Source organism: Stegostoma tigrinum, chromosome 7, assembly GCF_030684315.1.
Source record: "Stegostoma tigrinum isolate sSteTig4 chromosome 7, sSteTig4.hap1, whole genome shotgun sequence".
Taxonomy (NCBI): Eukaryota; Metazoa; Chordata; class Chondrichthyes; order Orectolobiformes; family Stegostomatidae; genus Stegostoma; species Stegostoma tigrinum.
This window is the reverse complement of record NC_081360.1, coordinates 76,596,092-76,617,769: the sequence shown is the minus strand read 5'-3', so window position 1 is coordinate 76,617,769 and position 21,678 is coordinate 76,596,092. Positions and strand designations below refer to the sequence as shown.

The 21,678-nt window shown below is 40.0% G+C and overlaps 1 protein-coding gene across 1 annotated transcript in view; it reads left to right on the top strand.

Annotated features, from left to right (window-relative positions):
• Window positions 1-21,678, top strand: part of LOC125454115 (low-density lipoprotein receptor-related protein 1-like) — a 1,886,982-nt gene that overhangs the window by 1,673,574 nt on the left and 191,730 nt on the right. The window contains exons 61-65 of the mRNA XM_048534492.2: window positions 103-291; window positions 7,412-7,560; window positions 10,333-10,426; window positions 10,850-10,966; window positions 11,080-11,199. Of these exons, the coding sequence (XP_048390449.1) occupies window positions 103-291; window positions 7,412-7,560; window positions 10,333-10,426; window positions 10,850-10,966; window positions 11,080-11,199 (669 nt within the window). The remainder of the gene's footprint in view (window positions 1-102; window positions 292-7,411; window positions 7,561-10,332; window positions 10,427-10,849; window positions 10,967-11,079; window positions 11,200-21,678) is intronic.

Here is a 21,678-nt window from a genome sequence, read left to right as displayed (position 1 = left end):
AAAAATTATGTTCCAGTTGTGTCTGATGGTTCATACAATGTTGGATGTTGAGGCTGGCATTCTTCCAATATAATATACTAATATATCCATATCCTATTGCAGTTCAGAACCAAGATATCCCACATGTTTTAGCAGTGACATTATTTGAAGACTACATTTACTGGACAGATTGGAAAACTAAGTCAGTCAGCCGTGCTCATAAAACCACAGGTTTAAACAAGATGTCACTAATCAGCTCCTGGCATCAGATAATGGATATCCATGTGTATCATCCTCACAGACAACCAGATGGTAATTCTTTGCAACATGCTGTATGCTTTCCAAATTTAATGTAAAAATCATTTGTGTAATTGAATGATCGATGTAATTATGCTTAGGAAATAATTTTATCTTGTCTTCTTAAGGAAAAAAAATGTTGCACACGGGAAGTATTATTGTGTCATGCATAAAAATGAAAACAATAGGTGACTGAAGTCTGCTCAAACTATATAAATTGATGAACAGAGAATATATCACATGCACTGACCCTTATATTGCTGAGCGAACAGGAGTTTTGTAGAGTCAGCATAAGTGCCTTGAAGCTGATTTTTACCAGTAAAAATTAAACTCTTGATTTTATGTAACTTCTTGTGGAATTGCTAACAAGGCTTTTAAAACTTGTTTCAAAACTATAGATGCATGCACTTGGCATTCACCCACGTTCTGCAACAGCCATCCTCTGTCCAGTGACTCATTTGCCTTTGTTAAGATATGTCAGGATTTCATGAGGTGGTTGACATTCGTTTATAGCCTGCAGAGATGACTTCAAGCTCAAAGAGTCACAAGTCATAAATTCTGAGTTATCCAGTCTTATTATTACAACTGCTTCAAACTGCACACAGCTAGTTATTGAGCCTTTAAATGGACAAAAATAAAACACAACAAAAATATATAGAATTAAACTGACGCCATTTGACTTTTCAAGTCTGCTCTAGCATTCAATGAGACCATGGCTGATATGGCAATCCTGAACTTCACTTTCCTGCCTTTTTTCAAATAACCTTGGATTTCCTTACTGATTTAAAGCCTGTCTATCTCAACCCTGTGTGCCTTGTGTAAGCTCCTGCAAATATATAATGTGATATTTATTCAGCATTACATGTGAGGAAAAGCTTTAATTCTGCAGGTTGCTAAAGTACTAGAGGGTCTGAAGACAGACTGTATTGGATTATTTTTAAGGAATAAAAACACAATATGTAACTGATGCGTATTTTCTGTCAATGGCCAGAGAATAGGAGATAGGAATACACATCAGTTAGTAAATTTTAGAGAAGTATGAAAGCAGCAAGAGCAATATTATGGAATCTCAAGTCCCTGACAAAGATGAAAATAAAAGAGCAATGACAATCAAGAGCTCCTAAAACGTGTGCAGGCTTTTGAGTGTCCCACTTTTAATTATTCCAGTGGAAACCATGAAGTCAGCTGCTAAGGTCTATACTTGTGACTTCCCTCCTTAAAGCTCTACATCTTTCCATCTCCTTGAAAGTGTTCCTGAAATACTATCTCACTGATGTACGTTTGGCTCATCTATACTAATATATCTTTAGACGATTTAACATCAAATTTTGCAGATTGTTCTTGATAACTATATTTTCAGTCCAATGAGGAACAATTACAATCTTAGAAATGAGGATCTTTAAAAGATAAACCAGAACGGTTTCAGTGATAATTGAGACCGGTGATTTTGAAAGGAGATAGCAACAACTGCAGATACTGGAGTCAGAGGCAATACACTGTGGAGCTGGAGGAACACAGCAGGCCCAACAGCATCAGAGGAATAGGGTAGTTGACGTTTCGGGTTGGGACCCTTCTTCACAAATGGGGACAAGCGGAGGGAAGGGAGCTGCAAAATAAATAGAGAGGAGGGGTGGGGCTGAGGAAGGTGGGTGGGATGGTGATAGGTGAGTGCAGGGTGGGGATTGGTCAGTTGGATGGGTGAGGTGCATAGGTGGGAGAGAAAATGGACAAGCTGTGTCAGGTCAAAAGGCGGAGATGAGAGGGAGGGTTGGAAATGGAATGAGGCCTTGGGTGGGAAGATTTAAAAACTGGTGACTTCCCTTAACAGAACTTGTCCTTACCCTGAATAACTTCTCCTTTAACTCCTCCCACTTCCCACAGACGAACAGGGTGGCCATGGGCACCAGCATGGACCCAAGTTATGCCTGCCTCTTTGTAGGATATGTGGAATAGTCCCTTTTCCACTGTATACTGGCACTATCCCACACCTCTTCCTCTGCAACATTATTGTATTGATGCTGCTCATGCTCCCATGAGGAGCTTGAACAGTTCATCAACTTTACTGACACCTTTCATCCCAACCTCAATTTCACCTGGACCAACTCCAATACCTCCCTCACCTTCCTGGGCCTCTCCATCTCCATCTCTGGCGACTGCCTCAAAACTGACATCTATTTCAAGCTCACCGACTCCCACAGCTACATGGGCTTCACTTCCTCTCACTACCTTGGGTGGCGCGGTGGCTCAGTGGTTAGCTCACAGCACCAGGGGCCTGGGTTTGATTCTAGCCTCGGGTAACTGTCTGTGCGGAGTTTGCACATTCTCCCCGTGTCTGCATGGGTTTCCTCTGGGTGCTCCGGTTTCCACCCACAGTCCAAAGATGTGCAGGCTAGGTGGATCGACCACGCTAAATTGCCCATAGTGTTCAGGGTTGTGTGGGATGCTGTAAGGGGTGGTGTGGACTTATTGGGCTGAAGGACCTGTTTCCACACTGTCGGAAATCTAATCTTAAAAAAACCGTCCTGCAAGAATGTGATCCCATACTCCCAATTCCTCCGCCTCCACCACATCTGTCCCAAGGTGGGGTGTTCCACTCCTGAACATCCCAGATGTCCTCCAATTTCAAGAACTATAACTCCTTCCCAGGCTACAGTGATCAAAAATGCCCTCGACCGCATCTCTTGCATTTCCCACACTTCTGCCCTCACAAACCCTCCCCCAACAAAAATAAAGACAGAGTTCCCCCTTCTCCTCACATGTCATCCCTCCCACATCCGCATGCAGCATATCATTCTCTCCCACCTACAATCTGACCCCACAACCAAAGACTAATTTCCCTCCCCACCCCATCTGCCTTTCAAAGGGACTGCTGTCTCCATAACTCCCTCGTCCACTCCGCACTCCCCACTAACCCCACAACCCCAGGCACCTTTCCCTGCGACTGCAGGAAATGCTGTACTTGCCCTAACGCCTCCCACCCTCACCTCCATTCAAGGCCCAAAACAAACCTTTCATATCAGACAGGGGTTCACCTGCACAACTGTCAGCTTGGTCTACTCTATCTGCTGTTCCCTCGATATAGCCTACTCTACATCTGTGAGACCAAGCGTAGACTTGGAGACCGCTTCATAGCGCATCTGTGCTCTGTACATGACAAACGACAACACCTTCCAGTTGCCAACCATTTTAACTCCCACTCCCTAGGTGACATGTCCACCCTGAGACCCCAGCAGTGTCACATTGACACCACCCAAAAACTGGAGGAACAACACCTCTTATTCCCCCTCGGGAACCTGTAGCCCGATGGCCTAAGTATGGAAACCAGTTTTAAAATCTCCCGCCCACAGCCTCATCATATTTCCAACACACCCTGTCATCCCCGCCTCCTTGCCCTGGCACAATCTGTCCACCTTCTCTCCCACCAATCCGCCTCATCCATCCCTCTGACCAATCCCCACCACACCCTCCCTGCAGTCACCTGTTACCATCCCACCTATTTGTCCCAGCCTCGCCTCCCCCCCCTCTATCCAGTTATTTCCCAGCTCCCTTGCCCCCCCCTCCCCCTTTCTGAAGAAGGGTCTCAACCCAAAGCGTCAACTTTCTGGTCCTTCTGATCCTGCCTGGCCTGTGTGTTTCTCCAGCTCTACACTGTGTTATCTCTGATAGAAGTTTGTCTTTAAGACCTTGATTTTTCTCCAGAACAGGTTTTGCTCCTGGAGAGGGAGAGTATTCAAAAGGGAAAGATAGAAACCAATGTGTAGACTGAAGTATTTTGACAGTAAAAAGTAAATGACAGCATGTTTTCTTCTGCCTGATTTAATACATGAATAATGAGGTATTAAACTAAGGAAACAGTTCTAAGGTCTAGTTCTGAGGAATGAAGTCAGGCAAGTGGAACATATTTCAGTGGGAGAATATCTGGGTAATCAAGATCACAACAACATTAGTTTTGAAGTAGCAATAGAAAAGGACATAAGATGATCAAAAATGAAAGTCAATGATTGGAAGGTTTCTGATTTCAATTATTTGGGAAGAAAGTAACACAGTGGACTAGAAACAAAAAAAGGAAATGTTAAAAAAGCAATAAGTAGGCCTTCAAAGTGGAGAATGCTCAGATAAAAACCAAAAATTTTACCCAAGTAGCCTATCTCATCCAAATGTCCTCGATGACAATGGAAACACACATTAAAATAGCAAAACACAAGGAGGCTTGTAGCAATTAACAGGTGTAGAATATAATTGAACACCAGGCAGTATACAAAATGTGCAGGGCGCTATTGGGAAAGGATTTAAGAATAAAAACAGCACATGAGAAAAGAATAGCAGTCAAACAGTCAAAATAAAAGTCAACCCCAAAATCTGTTATAAACGTATACAATAGAAAATTATTGTTAATGTTGGATTCAATTCAGAAGGATTTTTTTTCTCCCCCTGGAATCAAAGGACATTTCAAGAACTGAATGAGAGTCTCCCCAAAGAATAAGGATCAGCTAATGTTGCTATAAAGAAGGAAAGGGGGAAAAAATGGAAGGGAAGTGTAAATAAGTCAGCATCAATCAAAATAAAGAAGCCAACCAAATCAGACAGAATGCGTCTAAAGTTGATAAGTGAACCAAGTATGGAGCATAGGTTCTGACCCCAGTCTTTCTTTCAGTCCTCCTTGGATAAAGCAGATACGCCAGGACCATGGATAACTGACTTATAGATATTACATTCCTATTCAGAAACAGGAGGATAAGCCTGGTAACTAAAGGCCAGTGTGCTGGGAAAACAGCTAGTGAAAATTGTCAAGGACAAACTTAGTTCATGCTTCTCCATATAAGAATTATTGAGGGGTAGCCGTTACAAAATCTGTTTGCTTTTTGAAAGACACATCATGTCCAACCAACGTGATTAAACAGTTTGGATGAAATATTGAAGCAGACTGATAAAAATGATGACATACGTGTTGCATGTATGGGCTTTGAAAAGATGTAAGAGACAGGAAAATGGAGACAGAATTAAAACGATGGTTGCTAAATGTATCTGGCAACAAATAAGTGATGGGAAGGAGAGAGCAGTGGTGAGTGAATATATTTCTGACACAAAATAATTGTCCAGTGAAGTCCTTTAGGAATCACTAGAGGGTCCTTGCTTTTCTTATATGTAAATGACTTGAATTTGGATATTAGATGTACTCATAGAACGCTTACAGTGTGGAAACAGGACCTTTGGCCCAACAAGTCCACACTGACCCTTAGAGCACCGACCCAAACCCTTTCACCTAAAACCCATCTAATCTACACATCCATGAACACTATGGGTAATTTAGCATGGCCAATCCACCTAGACTGCATGATTTTAGACTGTGGGAGGAAACTGGAGCACCCAGAGGAAACCTACGCAGACACGGGGAGAATGCGCAAACCCCACACAAAACTGTCACCTGAGGCTGGAATTGAACCTGAGTCCCTGGTGCTGTGAGGCTGCAGAGCTAACCACTGAGCCACCGTGCCGCCCCATTCTGTTTCAAAGTATATTATAAAATATCTTGGCAACATAATAAATAGTGACAAATATAGTCACAGACTTCAGAAGGACATAAACTGGTGAAATTAGCAAATACATAATAGGTATGAGGGGTGCACTTTAATGGAGCCAACATGAAGCAGTAGTATAATCTGAGTAATACTATTTTGTAAGATTCAGTTTGGCTAGATAGCACTGGATTTTAGATGCCATGAGTACAATCAGTGATCCAAAATCAAGCCTGTATTACGTACTCTTTCTTCTGACTGGAAATACACCAATGTCACCTGTACATGGGGAGCTGGAAGCATCCACAGCGAGCATACCATGTCATTACTGATTTAACAGACATGCCTCTATTCTAAGGCTTCCTGCCCTGATTCATGGCCTTTTTTAACCTTACAGCAAAAATGCATTATGCAGTGTGAGGAAGCTCACCTCATTCTCACCCCTAGCTAAGCAAGGAAATTGTCAACTGCTTAGCAAATAGTTTCTAGTTGAATTCTCAAACTGTCGCTAAATTCCTAAATGATTTTGGGCTTTCAATAGAGGTTTCAATTTTACAGGAATACAAGGAGTGCTGTAGTCCTTTTCGCTAGCTCTAGGCTTCAGCACAAATCACTTGCTCTCAGCAATAGGACCTATTTGTGTGTTGTCCTTTATCAAGATTGACTGGGAGAGGTCACACAGTGAAGGACAAACTACTAGAAGAGGGAGGAGAAGTAGAATAGCTGTTCACAAGACACCGTTTCCAGCCAAGAAATTTCGGGGACAATACTTCATTCCTGAAACTCTACTCAGAAAAAAATACCTCAAATGTTGGCTGTCATTAAGGGACTTACCACTGAAATCTCTCAACTGCTAGAGTCAAAATTTCATTCACAAAGTAAGACAACAACAGTATTGCCGATAGTTGTGAAGTTGCCTGTAGCAACAAATCATTTTGATATATACACCCATCAACCTTCTCCTTTTGTTGTTCAATGAAAATTTGCTGAGTTGGCCCCACCAGAATGTATGTGAACCATCACTATCTGGCAAATATCCTTGTCCCACTGCCTCAGCATATGCAGATACCACCTCTGTGCTATTTTCCAAGCTGTTTATAATGACAGTGTTAACTAGAAATAGCAAATTAAAATTTGATTGTTCTTCATCACTCCCCTCCTTGTTATTCTTCCACTGCCTAAACAGGTTGTACTTTTTGGTTATATAAAAAGAAAAAACATACAAGAGTAAGGTTATGATGAGAAGCAGGGAGAAAGAGGTGTATGCTTATATTACCTGCAACTTTCTTTGGGATGTAAGAAAGAAGAGTTTGAAGAGTTTATCATCTCAAGTGGTTCCTGCTCCATCGCTAGCCATGGCCTCAGAAATGGCTCAGAAATGATAATGGTGTCTTTTGCTGATGATCATCACTGTGTCCCCGCGTTAGTTAGAACATGCAGACAACTCTCGTCTATAATACAGTTTCATTATTGTCTGTAAACTGTAATTACAGTTCTACTTTCTAATGTTATGAATTTTGGACCATCAAAGTTTTCCAGTTGTAAATGTTTGTACGCAACTTGTTTTCACTGTCCATCAGATTAAAAGCTCATAGGATTTCTTTTTATCTTTGTCTCAGTGCCTGGTCACCCATGCAAAGTCAATAATGGAGGTTGCAGCAATTTATGTTTGCTGTCACCTGGAGGAAAATACAAATGTGCCTGCCCGACAAACTTCTACCTTGCTGCTGATGGCAGGACTTGCCTTTCCAACTGTACTGCAAGCCAGGTATTGTCTTTAAACATATATGTAAATACATTAAATTCCCTGTGCAATTAGTTTATCTTCTGTAATTACCCTGTAAGTCGCTTTAAAAATCCTGCACACAGAAAAACTCGCAGTAGAAAAGTGTCATTGCCTATGTTAAACAGTTTGAGATGGATTTTTTGACGAGTGTCTGACTGCTGCCCTGCACATATGTTTTTTTGTAATATACTGAAGAAGGCATCTGCATTGCTAGCAGGAGAATTTGATCATGGATCCTGTACAAATGCAGAGTGTACTTTAAATGTGCCCTTGCAGTGCAGGTTAGTTTTAGGGAGGTAAACCATGTCCAACCTTTCACTGTAGTAGTTGCAGCATTCTGTGGTTTGTAGGCCCAGCAGCACAGACAGCTATCTACACGGCTCCTGTGAAAATGTAAGTTTGGAATGCAGTCCCACTTACAAATAGAATTTTTTGGATATAGATGAAAGCTATACATCAAGTTTGGCTTCTACAATTCTATTTGTTGCATGATGCAATGATAATGAGGTTATCATAGCAATCAATCCCTATCAATTAGTCTAAAATGGAACCAGGCATAAGGTATGGAAACTATGGAAACAATTGAAATATTGGTTCGTAAGCATACTACAGTAATAATCTTATTGTACAACTAAAGTTGACTGGCTGAAAACTGGCTGATACGACATAACTTGCATCACATATATATTAAACTGACAATCTCAAACAGAGAGAATATAAATATTTCCCCTTCATGTTCATTGGTGAACTGCCCTTTATCAACATCCTGAGCATCACCATTGACCAGAAAATTAACTGTGCCAATCACATATATAATGTAACTACAACAGCAGTAAGAGATTGGGAATCCTATGCAGTGCTTTTCACGTCTTGATTCCCCATAGCTTGTCTAGCATCTACAAGGTGCTACTAGGAGTGTGATAAAATAGCCTTCACTTAGTTAGTAAGAAGTGTTTTAGTAACATTCAAGAAATTAAACAACATTCCTTGATGAAGTAGTCTGTTGTTTGGCATTCCAGCCACCACTCTAGATATTTTGTTGTTGTAGTTCAATGTGTATCATTTATAGGATACATTTTCTGCTCCTACGTCTTAAGGTCTTAACTCACCAAGGGTAGATTGAGAATTCCTTCTAAAATGCTATTTCTAGCACCAAAAAGAACAAGGGGAACGGGTGCATGAGAACTTCACCAACTGAAAGTTCCATCAGGTGGTGTGGTCAAATTTGACCTTATTTCTCTAGAATGTCAGTCCAAGTTTCTGGATTGCTAGTTTCAATAGTAATACCACTATGCTCAGTCCCCTTAATCTATCACCACTTGTTCCCTGTCACTGTATCAAAATCCTGGGTGAGACAATGGCACAGTGGTTAGTACTGCTGCCGCACAGTGCCCTGAAGCCTGGGTTCAATTCTATGCATGACAGTCTGTACGGAGTTTGTCCACATGAATTCCTGTTGGGTGCTTCGGTTTCCTCCCACAGTCCAAAGATGTGAAAGTTAGTTGGATCAGCTGTACTAAATTGCCCCATAGTGCCCAGGCGTGCGTAGGCTAGGGGGATTAGCCAACATAACCCAGAGGGTAACAGGGATAGGGTGAGGGCTGGGGTGGGCCTGTATGGAATGTTCTTCAGAGGCTCAGTGCAACTTCTCTCTGCCAAATGGCCTCTACTGTAAGGCTACTGTGATCCTGGATCAACTTTCTGTACAACAGCACTTGCACAACATGGATGGCAATAGTTCAAGAATGCAATTACAACTTTTTCCAAAAGTAATTTGACATGGAAAATAAATGCTGGTCTTATCAATGCCACTTGCATCTCATGTATTTTTTAAAGAGTCAAATCTCAACTATTGTTATTAGTTAGCTTCATCTAGAATGGGAGGCATTGCTTGTGATCAAATGTGGGGCTAAATTTGTATGTGATCTGATATCAGATAGGTGTTTTTTTCTTTCTCTTGCTGGTATACTTGTCAAATCCAGTGGTACTGAAGCAATTAAACTTGAAAGTGATTTAAGTGTTTGGGCAACAGAGAGATACTAACAGTTATTGCATAGCAGCTTGATCTTCAAAGTGTGGATATGTCCGAACTAGAATCCTCTTCCATTGCTTTCACATAAAGGTCAGGACATTCCAGACCACTTCTTAGGCTGCACTAAATATTTTATGAACACAAGCTTTCAGCAGGAGAGCTAGTAGGACATTCCAATTAATTTCAGAATCTTCAGTTAGGGAAAGGAAAAATCATTCAATATTCTCATTTTTCGCTAGACAATGGATGAAAACATAACTGGGAAAGTGCTGCAATGTTCTCAGTTATTAGTTAGCCTTTCACTTTTTGCTATCAAGTCTCACAGATGAAGAATATGCTACTAGGCTGATATGGCATTGCATTAAACACTCAAAAAGCCAAGAGCAGCATGAGTCACTATTTTTGCATAGGGTGAAAAATAAGAAAGGTAAATAAATGAATGATTTAAAGATTACCCCAAGAGATCTGCACCTTGTTGAGAAAGGCCTTGTGCTTATTATGAATAATGCACAAGGCAATTTTCCAGCTTATTACATCCACCAATTTGGTAAATCTGAGTGAGACCAAACATTATTTGGCCAAGGAGTATCACCAAAATAACACCTTTCAATTTCTGTGCCAAGTTGCTGCTTATGTTCTGCAATGTATGACTATGAATATACATTTCATATTAGGTTTAATTATCTTCATTGTATTGTAAGTACATGATACTGTCTCAACAGTTTGTCTGCAGCAACGACAAATGTATTCCATTCTGGTGGAAATGTGACACAGAAGATGACTGTGGAGATGGATCAGACGAACCTGAATACTGCCGTAAGTATTTTTGATCAGTTTGACATAAATATTTGTATTTAATAATATCTGCCATTCCATCTCTAACATAATTGGGGAGTTTCAAATCGAGATATTTGCTAATACAAGATAAATGCCCTGTTTGGAATGGTACTGCATCATCCTGCTCCTTACATGCAGTCATTACTTTCTTTGGTGCCAACAATGGTGTGAAAGTATCCATATGATGACAAAATTGTTAACAAAACAGATGGCAGAAGCTGTAAATGAGAATGTGTCATTCCTTTCATGAGCTATAAGACAGCATAGAAATAATTCTGAAGATAACAGAAATCTATTACAACTCTTTTGCATTTTTTCCTTAACTTTTCAATACACACAGTGATTGTTCCAAATGTCCTAAAATTCTTTCTTTCTATAAGCAACATTTCCTTGACTTCTCAGCTGAATTTAAATGCAGACCAGGTCAGTTTCAGTGTGGCACAGGAATATGCACTAAACCTGCCTTCATCTGTGATGGTGAGAATGACTGTGGAGATAATTCAGATGAGGCAAACTGTGGTAAGTATTTGCATTAAAATTGTTCAACTTTATACTGAGAAAATATTTAGATGCCATTTGTATGAGGTCAGTTTTGAACATTGACCACAATGTGTTTATTCATAATTCTTTAGAGACACATGTTTGCCTCCCAAGTCAGTTTAAGTGTTCACAGAAGAAACGGTGCATTCCAATCATCTTCAGATGTAATGGTCAAGACAACTGCGGTGATGGAGAAGACGAAAGTGATTGCCGTGAGTTTTAACATTCATCTTTTGAAGCTAATGTAGTTTGCATATGAATGTATTCTAGTCAGTGAGCTCCCAGTGAATCAGTTATAAAAAGCCATTTAGTTTGGTACTAAGTAATATCATGAATGATGTCCTAAGTTCAGTTCTTGTTCCTCCTGACAGTTGGCATTTCTGTCAAGATTAGACTGCTTCACTGGATTCAGTGGCTATGGTTTTCTATGCCTGCTCATTCTAATCCATACTTTTTCCAAACATACACTTAAATTTTCTGAAAATCACAAAGGCAAAAGCACAAAACCCTAGCTTGTAACTCTGAGTTGCAAAAAGGTTTCATGACCCAAGATGTTCACACTTGATGTGGTTAGAAGGTATTAATACCAGCAGAGTATACCATTAGACTTGGCTGGAGATCTTCCTCCATTGATATTCTGTCAACGCATTCCCTGGGCTTGTAGAAAGAATGGCTGTTTGGAAGGGATATGCATTGCCTATGCTGCTAGCTCTCAGTGTACGGGTTCTTAAGGGACTTGCATGGCCTAGTTTGGGTGAAGGTAACCACCTTCTGATCTAACACAAAAAGCCTTGAAAAACAAAATAATGCTTATTGCATCTCTGCAATTATGTGCAGATTTTAATAGACTCCAGGCAATGCAATGATCCTGTTGAAATTGTTGGATAAAGGGAAAAGTAGCAGCACGATAGAGAACTCAAGTTACAAAATAGTGAAAGGATGAGTTTTATAAGATGGTCTACAAAGACAAGAGTGGGTGCAGAGAATGTTTAATGCTTCAAGGAATAGCATATTTAAACTGAAATTACCCAGGCCTATCTAAAGTTTATAGTTTTCTATTTTAACCACTTCAGGTGGTACAGAGCTATATGAGGTGAAAATTAATGACTGGGGTGAAGAAACAATGAGCTTGGGAGCATGAAGTAAACAGTTTATTTCCATGGGATCTTCACTGCTAGCACTATGGAAGTATCTTCAACATTCAGACTGCTGGAAAATAGGAATATTAAAAGATTGAAATTGTTAGATGTTTGTTTTCCTTTTACCAACACAAACCTGTTGAGTTGGAGGGCCCTTTTCCATTCTGTAGACCCCTATGACTCTAGAGTTTGTTGGGAAGACATCGTTTTAGACCTGTCTCCCATTAAGTGTTTATGACATTATCATGGTGGATGGTACTTATTGCAGTTAAACAAGTATTAACTGTTTCAGAATCAAAAGCAACATCAACCCCAAGCTTTATTATGGTAATTATCATTTCTATTTGTTTATATAATTATATATGCCACAACCCATCTGTCTCAAAATCTTTGATTTTAGAAATTTAGATTATCTGGATGCTTAACTGTCTTTCCTGAATATGTTCTCTTTGGATTTGGAAGAAAGATAGTTATTGGGTAGAATATAATTGCCTTGGAAAATTGTGTAAACAACCTAATGTCCAAGGTGCTCCTCTGTTGTCAGGTTTACCATTTGGTTCATTCCAAGCAATAATCTGAGGATGGCTCAATCAGAACGGGATAAAAGTTGAAGTTCCTGTTTTTTTTGTGCAACCTTTTTAACAGTATAAATTGGCATCTTTTTGGGCAATTGTACCTTTTCTATTTAAATACCTGATCACCGTCAGGTGCGCTGTTCCCTAACTCATGCAGTAATGTTTATTATAATGTTCTGTCTGATGAACATGATAGGATCATTCTCCAAAAACAGAAACTTTAACAGAAAATAGGAGTTAGCCATTCAGCAGCCCCAACCTGCTCTGCCATTCAATATCATTCTGGCTGATTATCCAACTCAGTACCCCATCTCCTGCTTTTTCACACACCCTTTGATCACTTTATCTCCAAGACCGAGATCTAACTCCTTCTTGCGAACATTCAATGTTCTAGCTTCAGCTGCTTTCTGTGTCAAAGATTTCCAAATGTTCACCACTTTCTAGGTAAATAAATTTCTTCTCATTTCAGTCTTAAATAGCCTCTCCCATTTCCTTAGACTGTGATACCCTGTTCTGGACTCCCCAGCCATTGGGAACAACCCTTTTAAATTTTCTCTGCTGAGCCATAGTGTTATTGAACATAGTGTTAGAAAACGGCCCTTCAATCCAACTTATCCTCGCTGACCAGGCATCCTAAACCTATCTGGTCCCATTTGCCAGCACTTGGCCCATATCTTTCTAAATCTTTCCTGTAGGTGTACCCAACTTGATGTTTTTTTCAAAATGTTGTAATTTTACCTGCCTCTACCATTTCCTCTGGCGGCTTGTTCAATACATGCACCACCCTCTGCATGAAAAGGTTGTATCTCAAATCCTTTCTAAGTCTTTCCACTCTCACCTTAAGCATATGCACTTTAGTTTTGGACTCGCCTTCCCTAGGAAAAAGACCTTGGCTATTCACACTTTCCATGCCCCTCCTGATCTTATAAACCTCTATAAGGGCTCTCCTCAGTCTCTGACACTCCAGGGGAAAAAAAAATCCCTAGTCTATTCAGCCTCTCCCTGTAGCTGAAATCCTCCAATTCCGTTAACATCCTTGCAAATCCTTTCTGAACCCTTTCAAGTTTAACAACATCTTTCCTATAGCAGGGAGACCAGGTCTGAATGCAGTATTCCAAAGTGGCCTAACCAATGCCCTGAACATCCCAACTCCGATATCCAGTGTACTGACCAGTGAAGGCAAGCTGTTAAAATTTTAGACGTTTCTCGGTTTTTTGGTTTTTTTATCATCTACTGCTTGGTAATGATGGCATAAGTGCAGAGCTAATTTCTTAGGCACAATAGGGAACTGAGTCTTTGTGTTCTGAACATTAGTAACTCTGATTACGTAAGATCACGTTGAAATAAGGCAGACAAATAAGTCACATTCCTCTGTAGGAGTAAGATTTCTTCAAGAGCAACTTAATTGTTCTCATCCCACTTTCTACCTCGCTGTTAAATTATGGGTATTGCAGTGAATTTTGAACATGTTCAAATCCAAAACTGGCGATTTCTACTCCTTGACCCCTGAGGTGAAATACTAAATGAGGATAATATAAGACTTTACATGAAATATAAAAACAAAACTACCCCAAGGTCTATTTGGAATATTCCCAAGTATTCCCAAGGTCTGTTTGGAAACTTGATAGATATAATGAGTTCTATTTGTTCTGGCCTGTGGACATCACATGCCTCACTATCTGTAATGAGTTCCTCAATGCCTGTAGAGATCCTGGGCCTCTTGGTGACAACCAAATGCTTTTGGTGCAGCTTTGCTGAGAAATGCTCTGAAAGTAAATTTGCCCTGACCCATCATTTATCATATGTCAGTAAGTCATCAACAATGGTAAATGCAGTTTCATGACTATGTTGTGGGTCTTTGAAATGGCTAAACAATCAGTGCAACATTGGAAAATGTTGAGACATTATGAATCTATTTTGTTCTCATTGAATCTATTTGATTCAATTGTGACTTGCTGGCCCTTGTTCTGCCATGCACCAAGCGTATTCTTATATTTCTGTGAATGAAATCACATCATAATTCATTCAGTTGTTACCTGTCACTCTTGAGGGCACATCTGCCGTCATCTATAATTTTTGTGCACATAGACTGTCATGTAAGCAAATCTCATGTGACAAATTTGGAATCTTTGAATTCTTAGAGACTTTTGTGTACGTTCCTTCTCGTTGAAAGAGAAACTTCAAAAAGATCTGTTTTGATGGCCACTTTCAGGCCAAAAATGTAATGTGAATATCTTCAGAGACCAACGTAACTGAAAGAGCGTCTTTCTCAATCACTGTGTACTATGTTTCTGTAACACAATGCTTCTGATGAGTGATGAGTTAGCTTGTGACACCCTTTTGGCTGCTCCTGGAAATCTACTGCTCTGAAATTAGTAGCTAAAGATTTTGATGCTATTATCATTAGAAATTGAGGATTATAATCTGTCTTCTGAAAAGCATTCGCATAATGAGTATTCAAATCCCCACCTTGTGATTTGTCTCAAGTGTTCTGTAATGATAGCCTGCTTAGGCAAAAATATTTCTTCACCTGATTTACCATAAACAAGAACCTTTGAATATCCTCAACTTGACTTTGGACTGTGGAACTCTGTAATGGTTTTAGCCTTCTGAGGATCAGCCCATATGTCTTCAATACTGACAATGTGTCCAAACAAAAAAGAATAATTTCTTTGGAGAATTTACAGTTTTCATTAAGCATGAGGCCATTTTCTCATAAATGTTCCTAAACATCAAGCATACTCTATGTCATTTCTCCGTTGTCCAACGGAACTCTATGTCATCCATGTGACTTAGCATGAAGTCTTTGATAAATGTTGATCATAGTTAATTGTAAAATCTTTGGAGCAGAGGTGATTGCAAATGCTAATCTACTAAAATGACACCTTCCAAAAAAATTGTAAATGTGCTTCCAAAATCTTGAATGTTCATCCAGCAGTATTTGGCAGAATCCATTAATCCTCATGGTATTTTCACTAGCCTACAAATCCAGAGACCCAGGTAACCCATTCTAGTAACCCAGAATGGTACCCACCATGGCTGACAGTGAAATCTAAAGTTAATAAAAATTTGGAATTAAGGATCTTATGATGGCAATGAAACCTTTGTCAACTGTCAGGAAAACCTATCTGGTTCACTAATGTTCTTGAGGGAAGGAAACTTCCTTTCTTATCTGGTCGGATTTATAAGTCACTCTAGAAGCACAGCAACATGGTTGGCTCTTGACAGCCCACTGTGCAATAAATGCTAGCCTAGCCAGTGATGCCCTCATCCTACAAATTCAAAAAAAAATCCATTATTTGCCTCGAGCTTTGTTTCACTTGGATAGTTCAGCTACACTCTCACCAAATGTATATTTCTCTAACACCTTGGGCCGTTTGATTGAAAACAAATTTGGATTGTATGATCAGGCTTGAAAACAGTAACCCAGCCTTAAATGCTACACTGATAATGGGAACTGCAGATGCTGGAGATTCCAAGATAATAAAATGTGAGGCTGGATGAACACAGCAGGCCAAGCAGCATCTCAGGAGCACAAAAGCTGACGTCATTATGCGAATGCTTTTCAGAAGACAGATTATAATCCTCAATTTCTAATGATAATAGCATCAAAATCTTTAGCTACTAATTTCAGAGCAGTAGATTTCCAGGAGCAGCCAAAAGGGTGTCACAAGCTAACTCATCACTCATCAGAAGCATTGTGTTACAGAAACATAGTACACAGTGATTGAGAAAGACGCTCTTTCAGTTACGTTGGTCTCTGAAGATATTCACATTACATTTTTGGCCTGAAAGTGGCCATCAAAACAGATCTTTTTGAAGTTTCTCTTTCAACGAGAAGGAACGTACACAAAAGTCTCTAAGAATTCAAAGATTCCAAATTTGTCACATGAGATTTGCTTACATGACAGTCTATGTGCACAAAAATTATAGCATCTGCTCCCACGAAAAGACATTCCACTCCCGCACATCCCAGATGTCCAAGTTCTTTAAGGACCGCAACTTTCCCCCCACGGTGATCGAGAACGCCCTTGACCGCGTCTCCCGCATTTCCCGCGACACATCCCTCACACCCCGCCCCCGCCACAACCGCCCCAAGAGGATCCCCCTCGTTCTCACACACCACCCTACCAACCTCCGGATACAACGCTTTATCCTCCGACACTTCCGCCATTTACAATCCGACCCCACCACCCAAGACATTTTTCCATCCCCTCCCCTGTCTGCTTTCCGGAGAGACCACTCTCTCCGTGACTCCCTTGTTCGCTCCACACTGCCCTCCAACCCCACCACACCCGGCACCTTCCCCTGCAACCGCAGGAAATGCTACACTTGTCCCCACACCTCCTCCCTCACCCCCATCCCAGGCCCCAAGATGACATTCCACATTAAGCAGAGGTTCACCTGCACATCTGCCAATGTGGTATACTGCATCCACTGTACCCGGTGCGGCTTCCTCTACATTGGGGAAACCAAGCGGAGGCTTGGGGACCGCTTTGCAGAACACCTCCGCTCAGTTCGCAACAAAGAACTGCACCTCCCAGTTGCAAACCATTTCCACTCCCCCTCCCATTCTCTTGATGACATGTCCATCATGGGCCTCCTGCACTGCCACAATGATGCCACCCGAAGGTTGCAGGAACAGCAACTCATATTCCGCCTGGGAACCCTGCATCCATATGGTATCAATGTGGACTTCACCAGTTTCAAAATCTCCCCTTCCCCTACTGCATCCCTAAACCAGCCCAGTTCATCCCCTCCCCCCACTGCACCACACAACCAGCCCAGCTCTTCCCCCCCACCCACTGCATCCCAAAACCAGTCCAACCTGTCTCTACCTCCCTAACCGGTTCTTCCTCTCACCCATCCCTTCCTCCCACCCAAAGCCGCACCCCCAGCTCCCTACTAACCTCATCCCACCTCCTTGACCTGTCTGTCTTCCCTGGACTGACCTATCCCCTCCCTACCTCCCCACCTACACTCTCTCCACCTATCTTCTTTACTCTCCATCTTCGGTCCGCCTCCCCCTCTCTCCCTATTTATTCCAGTTCCCTCCCCCCATCCCCCTCTCTGATGAAGAGTCTAGGCCCGAAACGTCAGCTTTTGTGCTCCTGAGATGCTGCTTGGCCTGCTGTGTTCATCCAGCCTCACATTTTATTATCTTAAATGCTACACTGTTGGTTTCACAGCTACAGAAATAAGATCCCCCCTGTCATCGCTGCAAGGCAGTTCTCAAATTGTTTCATTAAAGGATGTGGCATTTTGACGTGTAAAGGCATATGCATTTAGCACATTCCTTGAGTCTGATGCTGTATTTGGTTTTTAAGCATCTTTACCCTTCAATAAATTGGGATATGTTGCTTAATCTCGACCAAATTTTAATGAAATGTAGGTTAATAAATACTGCTTTACTTTGGACTGAAATTTCATGGTTGTGAAGTAATCACAGGATTTCTAATACATGGTATCACCCATGTTTGAGAATTACTTGTAGCATATATTTAACATTATGTTTGTAACCCTGGACCATGTAGTTGAACTTCTTTTGGGATTAAATTGTTTTGTGAACCATGACTTACATTCCAATATTATTGTGACATTTTTTTCTGATGTATTACTTGTGAGATGCTTATTGAAATATGTCATCTTGTCAAAATTTTGGCCTAGGTCACTAACATTCCTAGGGAAGCTTTTGGCTTGTCTTTTACTGGAAATGTTCTGCTGTATCTATCTCTTTGTGTGGGTAGTTCTTTCATCATTTTGTATTATGCTCAAGTTTGTGCTTCAGCATATGTTCTGAAAGTGAGCTTTTTTAAACAAGATATTCTGTTTTCGTAACTGGGCATTTTTTATGCCTGTGAAGCTTCTTTACTCTACAGCATTGGCAAGAACTTTGAGTGACTTGTTTATGTTGTATCCACTGCATCAACTTATCGCATGCCCCTTATTTTTCTGTACCCCAACAATTGAATATGTTCTGAAAATATCCTAGGCAGTTTTATCTTCTCCCGTTAGGATTGATCTCTCTGCTTCTGTACTTTTACCACACTCCCTCTGTGACTGACATTTCTGCAGAATTAGATCTTCTTTGGGCTGTTATAAATTTGACAACGACTTAGCAGTAATCAATTTGATCTATTATAAAATTTGACTTTAAGTTGCCATAGTCATTTATCTCCAGTAGTCTGAAGAGATCATTGTCTATGGATTCCCTGGATGTGGTATTCTTCTGCTGAATGTTGTTCTTCCAGGGATTTTATAATTTCTGAGGTTCAAAGAGTTGTCAAACACTTTCAGTACCTTTTCAACATATCTTTTGTATTTTTAACAAAAAAAAACTCTTGGTAATGTAATAACTCTATTGTGCACATAAGTGTTCAGTTTCTGACATAGAATAGCTTTTAAATTCAACATTATGCCCAAAGAGTTGTTTTCTCCAGGATTACCAAACTTGTGTTTTATTTGGTCCATTTTCAATTTAAATCTTCCTAGCAATGTTATTTATTTTTATAATTCTAACATGATTACATATTTTAGCTTCTTTAAAGATTATTAGTTCACAGGAATGGCTGTTGTCTCATATTTGCTGCTGTTATTGAGGGTTTTCCCACTCTCTACAGTTTTAATGGAGGATTCCCACCTTTTTTGGTTTAGTGGACACTTCTGGAAATTTTCCATACTAGATCAGGATCTGCTACTTTTTTATATTGTCCAATGTTTATGGGCTCTATATGTTAGACTCCCCAATTTCCTTGGCCCTCCCTTCCTCAATTAAGTGAGATTCTCCCTTTGCCGGGATAGTTTTGTTTCTTTCTAGCATTGCCTTTTCCTACACATATGCTATGGCAGCAATGTCTGATCTGAGTTCCAACTGATTTTTTTTTATATTTGTCCTTTATGCCCAGGATTTTTACTTTTGATTCATGCTGTCTGTAATGTTTGTTCTCTCCTGGCTGAATTTGGAGTTGGGACAATTCCCACAAACTTGTGATAGAGCCTGTACCTATATTTTTGAACTACAAGATTTTTCTCTTCCAGTGCATCTCCGAGAAGAGATAAAATGTTTGTGTCATCTTTCAATTATTTTCTAGCAGCGAGTGTTCCACAAGATTTTTCTCAAATGTTTGTTTTCCTCAGTAAGCAACAATATCAGTTCTCATTGAAGTCTTCTACATAACCAGCATATTTGCTTTTTGAGCCTGCTGTTGACACATTACATCTTTAGATCCCATGCTGACCACCTTACTGAGTGTGCTGCCACCCCTGTCTTTTGTGTGTGTGTTTTTAATAAAAACTACACAATAGTAAAATAAAAACTGAAAGAACTGTGAATGTTACAAATCAGGAACAAAACAGAAGTTACTGGAAAAGCTCAGCAGATCTGGCAACATCTGTGAAGAAAAAAATAAGAGTTAACATTTTGGGTCCGGTTTGGACCCTTCCTCAGAAATGTTAAATCTGATCTTTTCTTCACAGAAGCTGCCAGACCCACTGTAGTCAAATGATATACGAGTGTTCTTCTCATCTAATGAGGGGAGTCTCAGAATAAACGTGATGCATTTTAAGAATACACTCTACGTTACTACAAAAACTATTAGGATGACCTTACCACGAGGAGTGTAGAGTTGAGGTTATCATCGGAACAGCCATGATTTTAATGAATAGACGTGCAAACTCAAAGAGATGCATGGCCTATTCTTGTTCTCAAGAAATTCCACTTTCTGTCACATGCTATCATCACACTGGGGGAGAAAGAAGTGTCACCCCATCAAGTATTACCACTTTCAGAATTACTGAATTAACAAAAAATGAGGAAATAATATCTCAATATACTTGCCACTTTCTACGGAAGAAATAGAAGGAAGATTACAACTTCAGTAGAATTACTTCTTGGTGAATTCTACTTCATAATGGTTTTGTCAATTTATTTTTTAGCAGCACTTCGCAGTAAAAGAAATCTGCTCATTTCCCAACACAACAAAGTGTGAAGCTGGAGGAACACGGCAGGCCAAGCAGCATCTTAGGAGCACAAAAGCTGACGTTTCAGGCCGAGACCGTTAGGCCCGAAACATCAGCTTTTGCGCTCCTGAGATGCTGCTTGGCCTGCTCTGTTCCTCCAGCTCCACACTTTGTTATCTCAGATTCTCCAGCATCTGCAGTTCCCATTATCTCTGCTCGTTTCCCAAGATCAGGCCTGCTTTCTGGATGTTTTAAAAAGGAATTATATATCCTTAATCAAGTGGATGGAGCAATGGATCTCAATGCCATTTGATGCAATCTTAGCCAAAGTTCATAGTTTGAAAGAAAAAAATGCATTTATTTAACAAAAAAGTTGAATTCATCCGTATTATCTGCTGGCAACACATTTAATCATTCATAACTAGATTGCTACTTTTTTATTCACCTATTGTAATAGCATTATGCAAAGGATTAATTCAATTTTCTGCGTAATTTTACAGTTATAACATGTAGTGAGATTGATAGATGTTAATTGGTAGCTTATCCATTAAAGTGCAACAGAAATTACTTGTCAGATAAAGTATGAATCGGCACAAATAAAATTGCAGAAATTTTAATACACTTCATGAAGGTTGTTACTTTACAGATTATGGAAGTGAAAATTCATTTAATGATTTTAAGATCGAAAATCAGGATAATAGCTGTGCGGCAAGTTATTCAGCTATGCGTGGTTCAAAAGAAAAGCAGAAGAATATGGTTTCTTCAGTTCAGTTAATACCTTAATGTGTGATCGAATTTAATACATCAAAATTTTGCACATACAAGCATAAAATAGAAACTATGACAGATACTAATCAATTGAATGAGTCAGATGAGTTGGTGAAAAAAAAGGTTCAAAATGCAAAACTAATTTGGACAATTTGTATGTATATTTATGAATTTAATTTGAACATCATCATTCAGAACTGCAAGACTGCAATTTCGATAGTGATTTTGTGAACTATTATTTAAACATTTT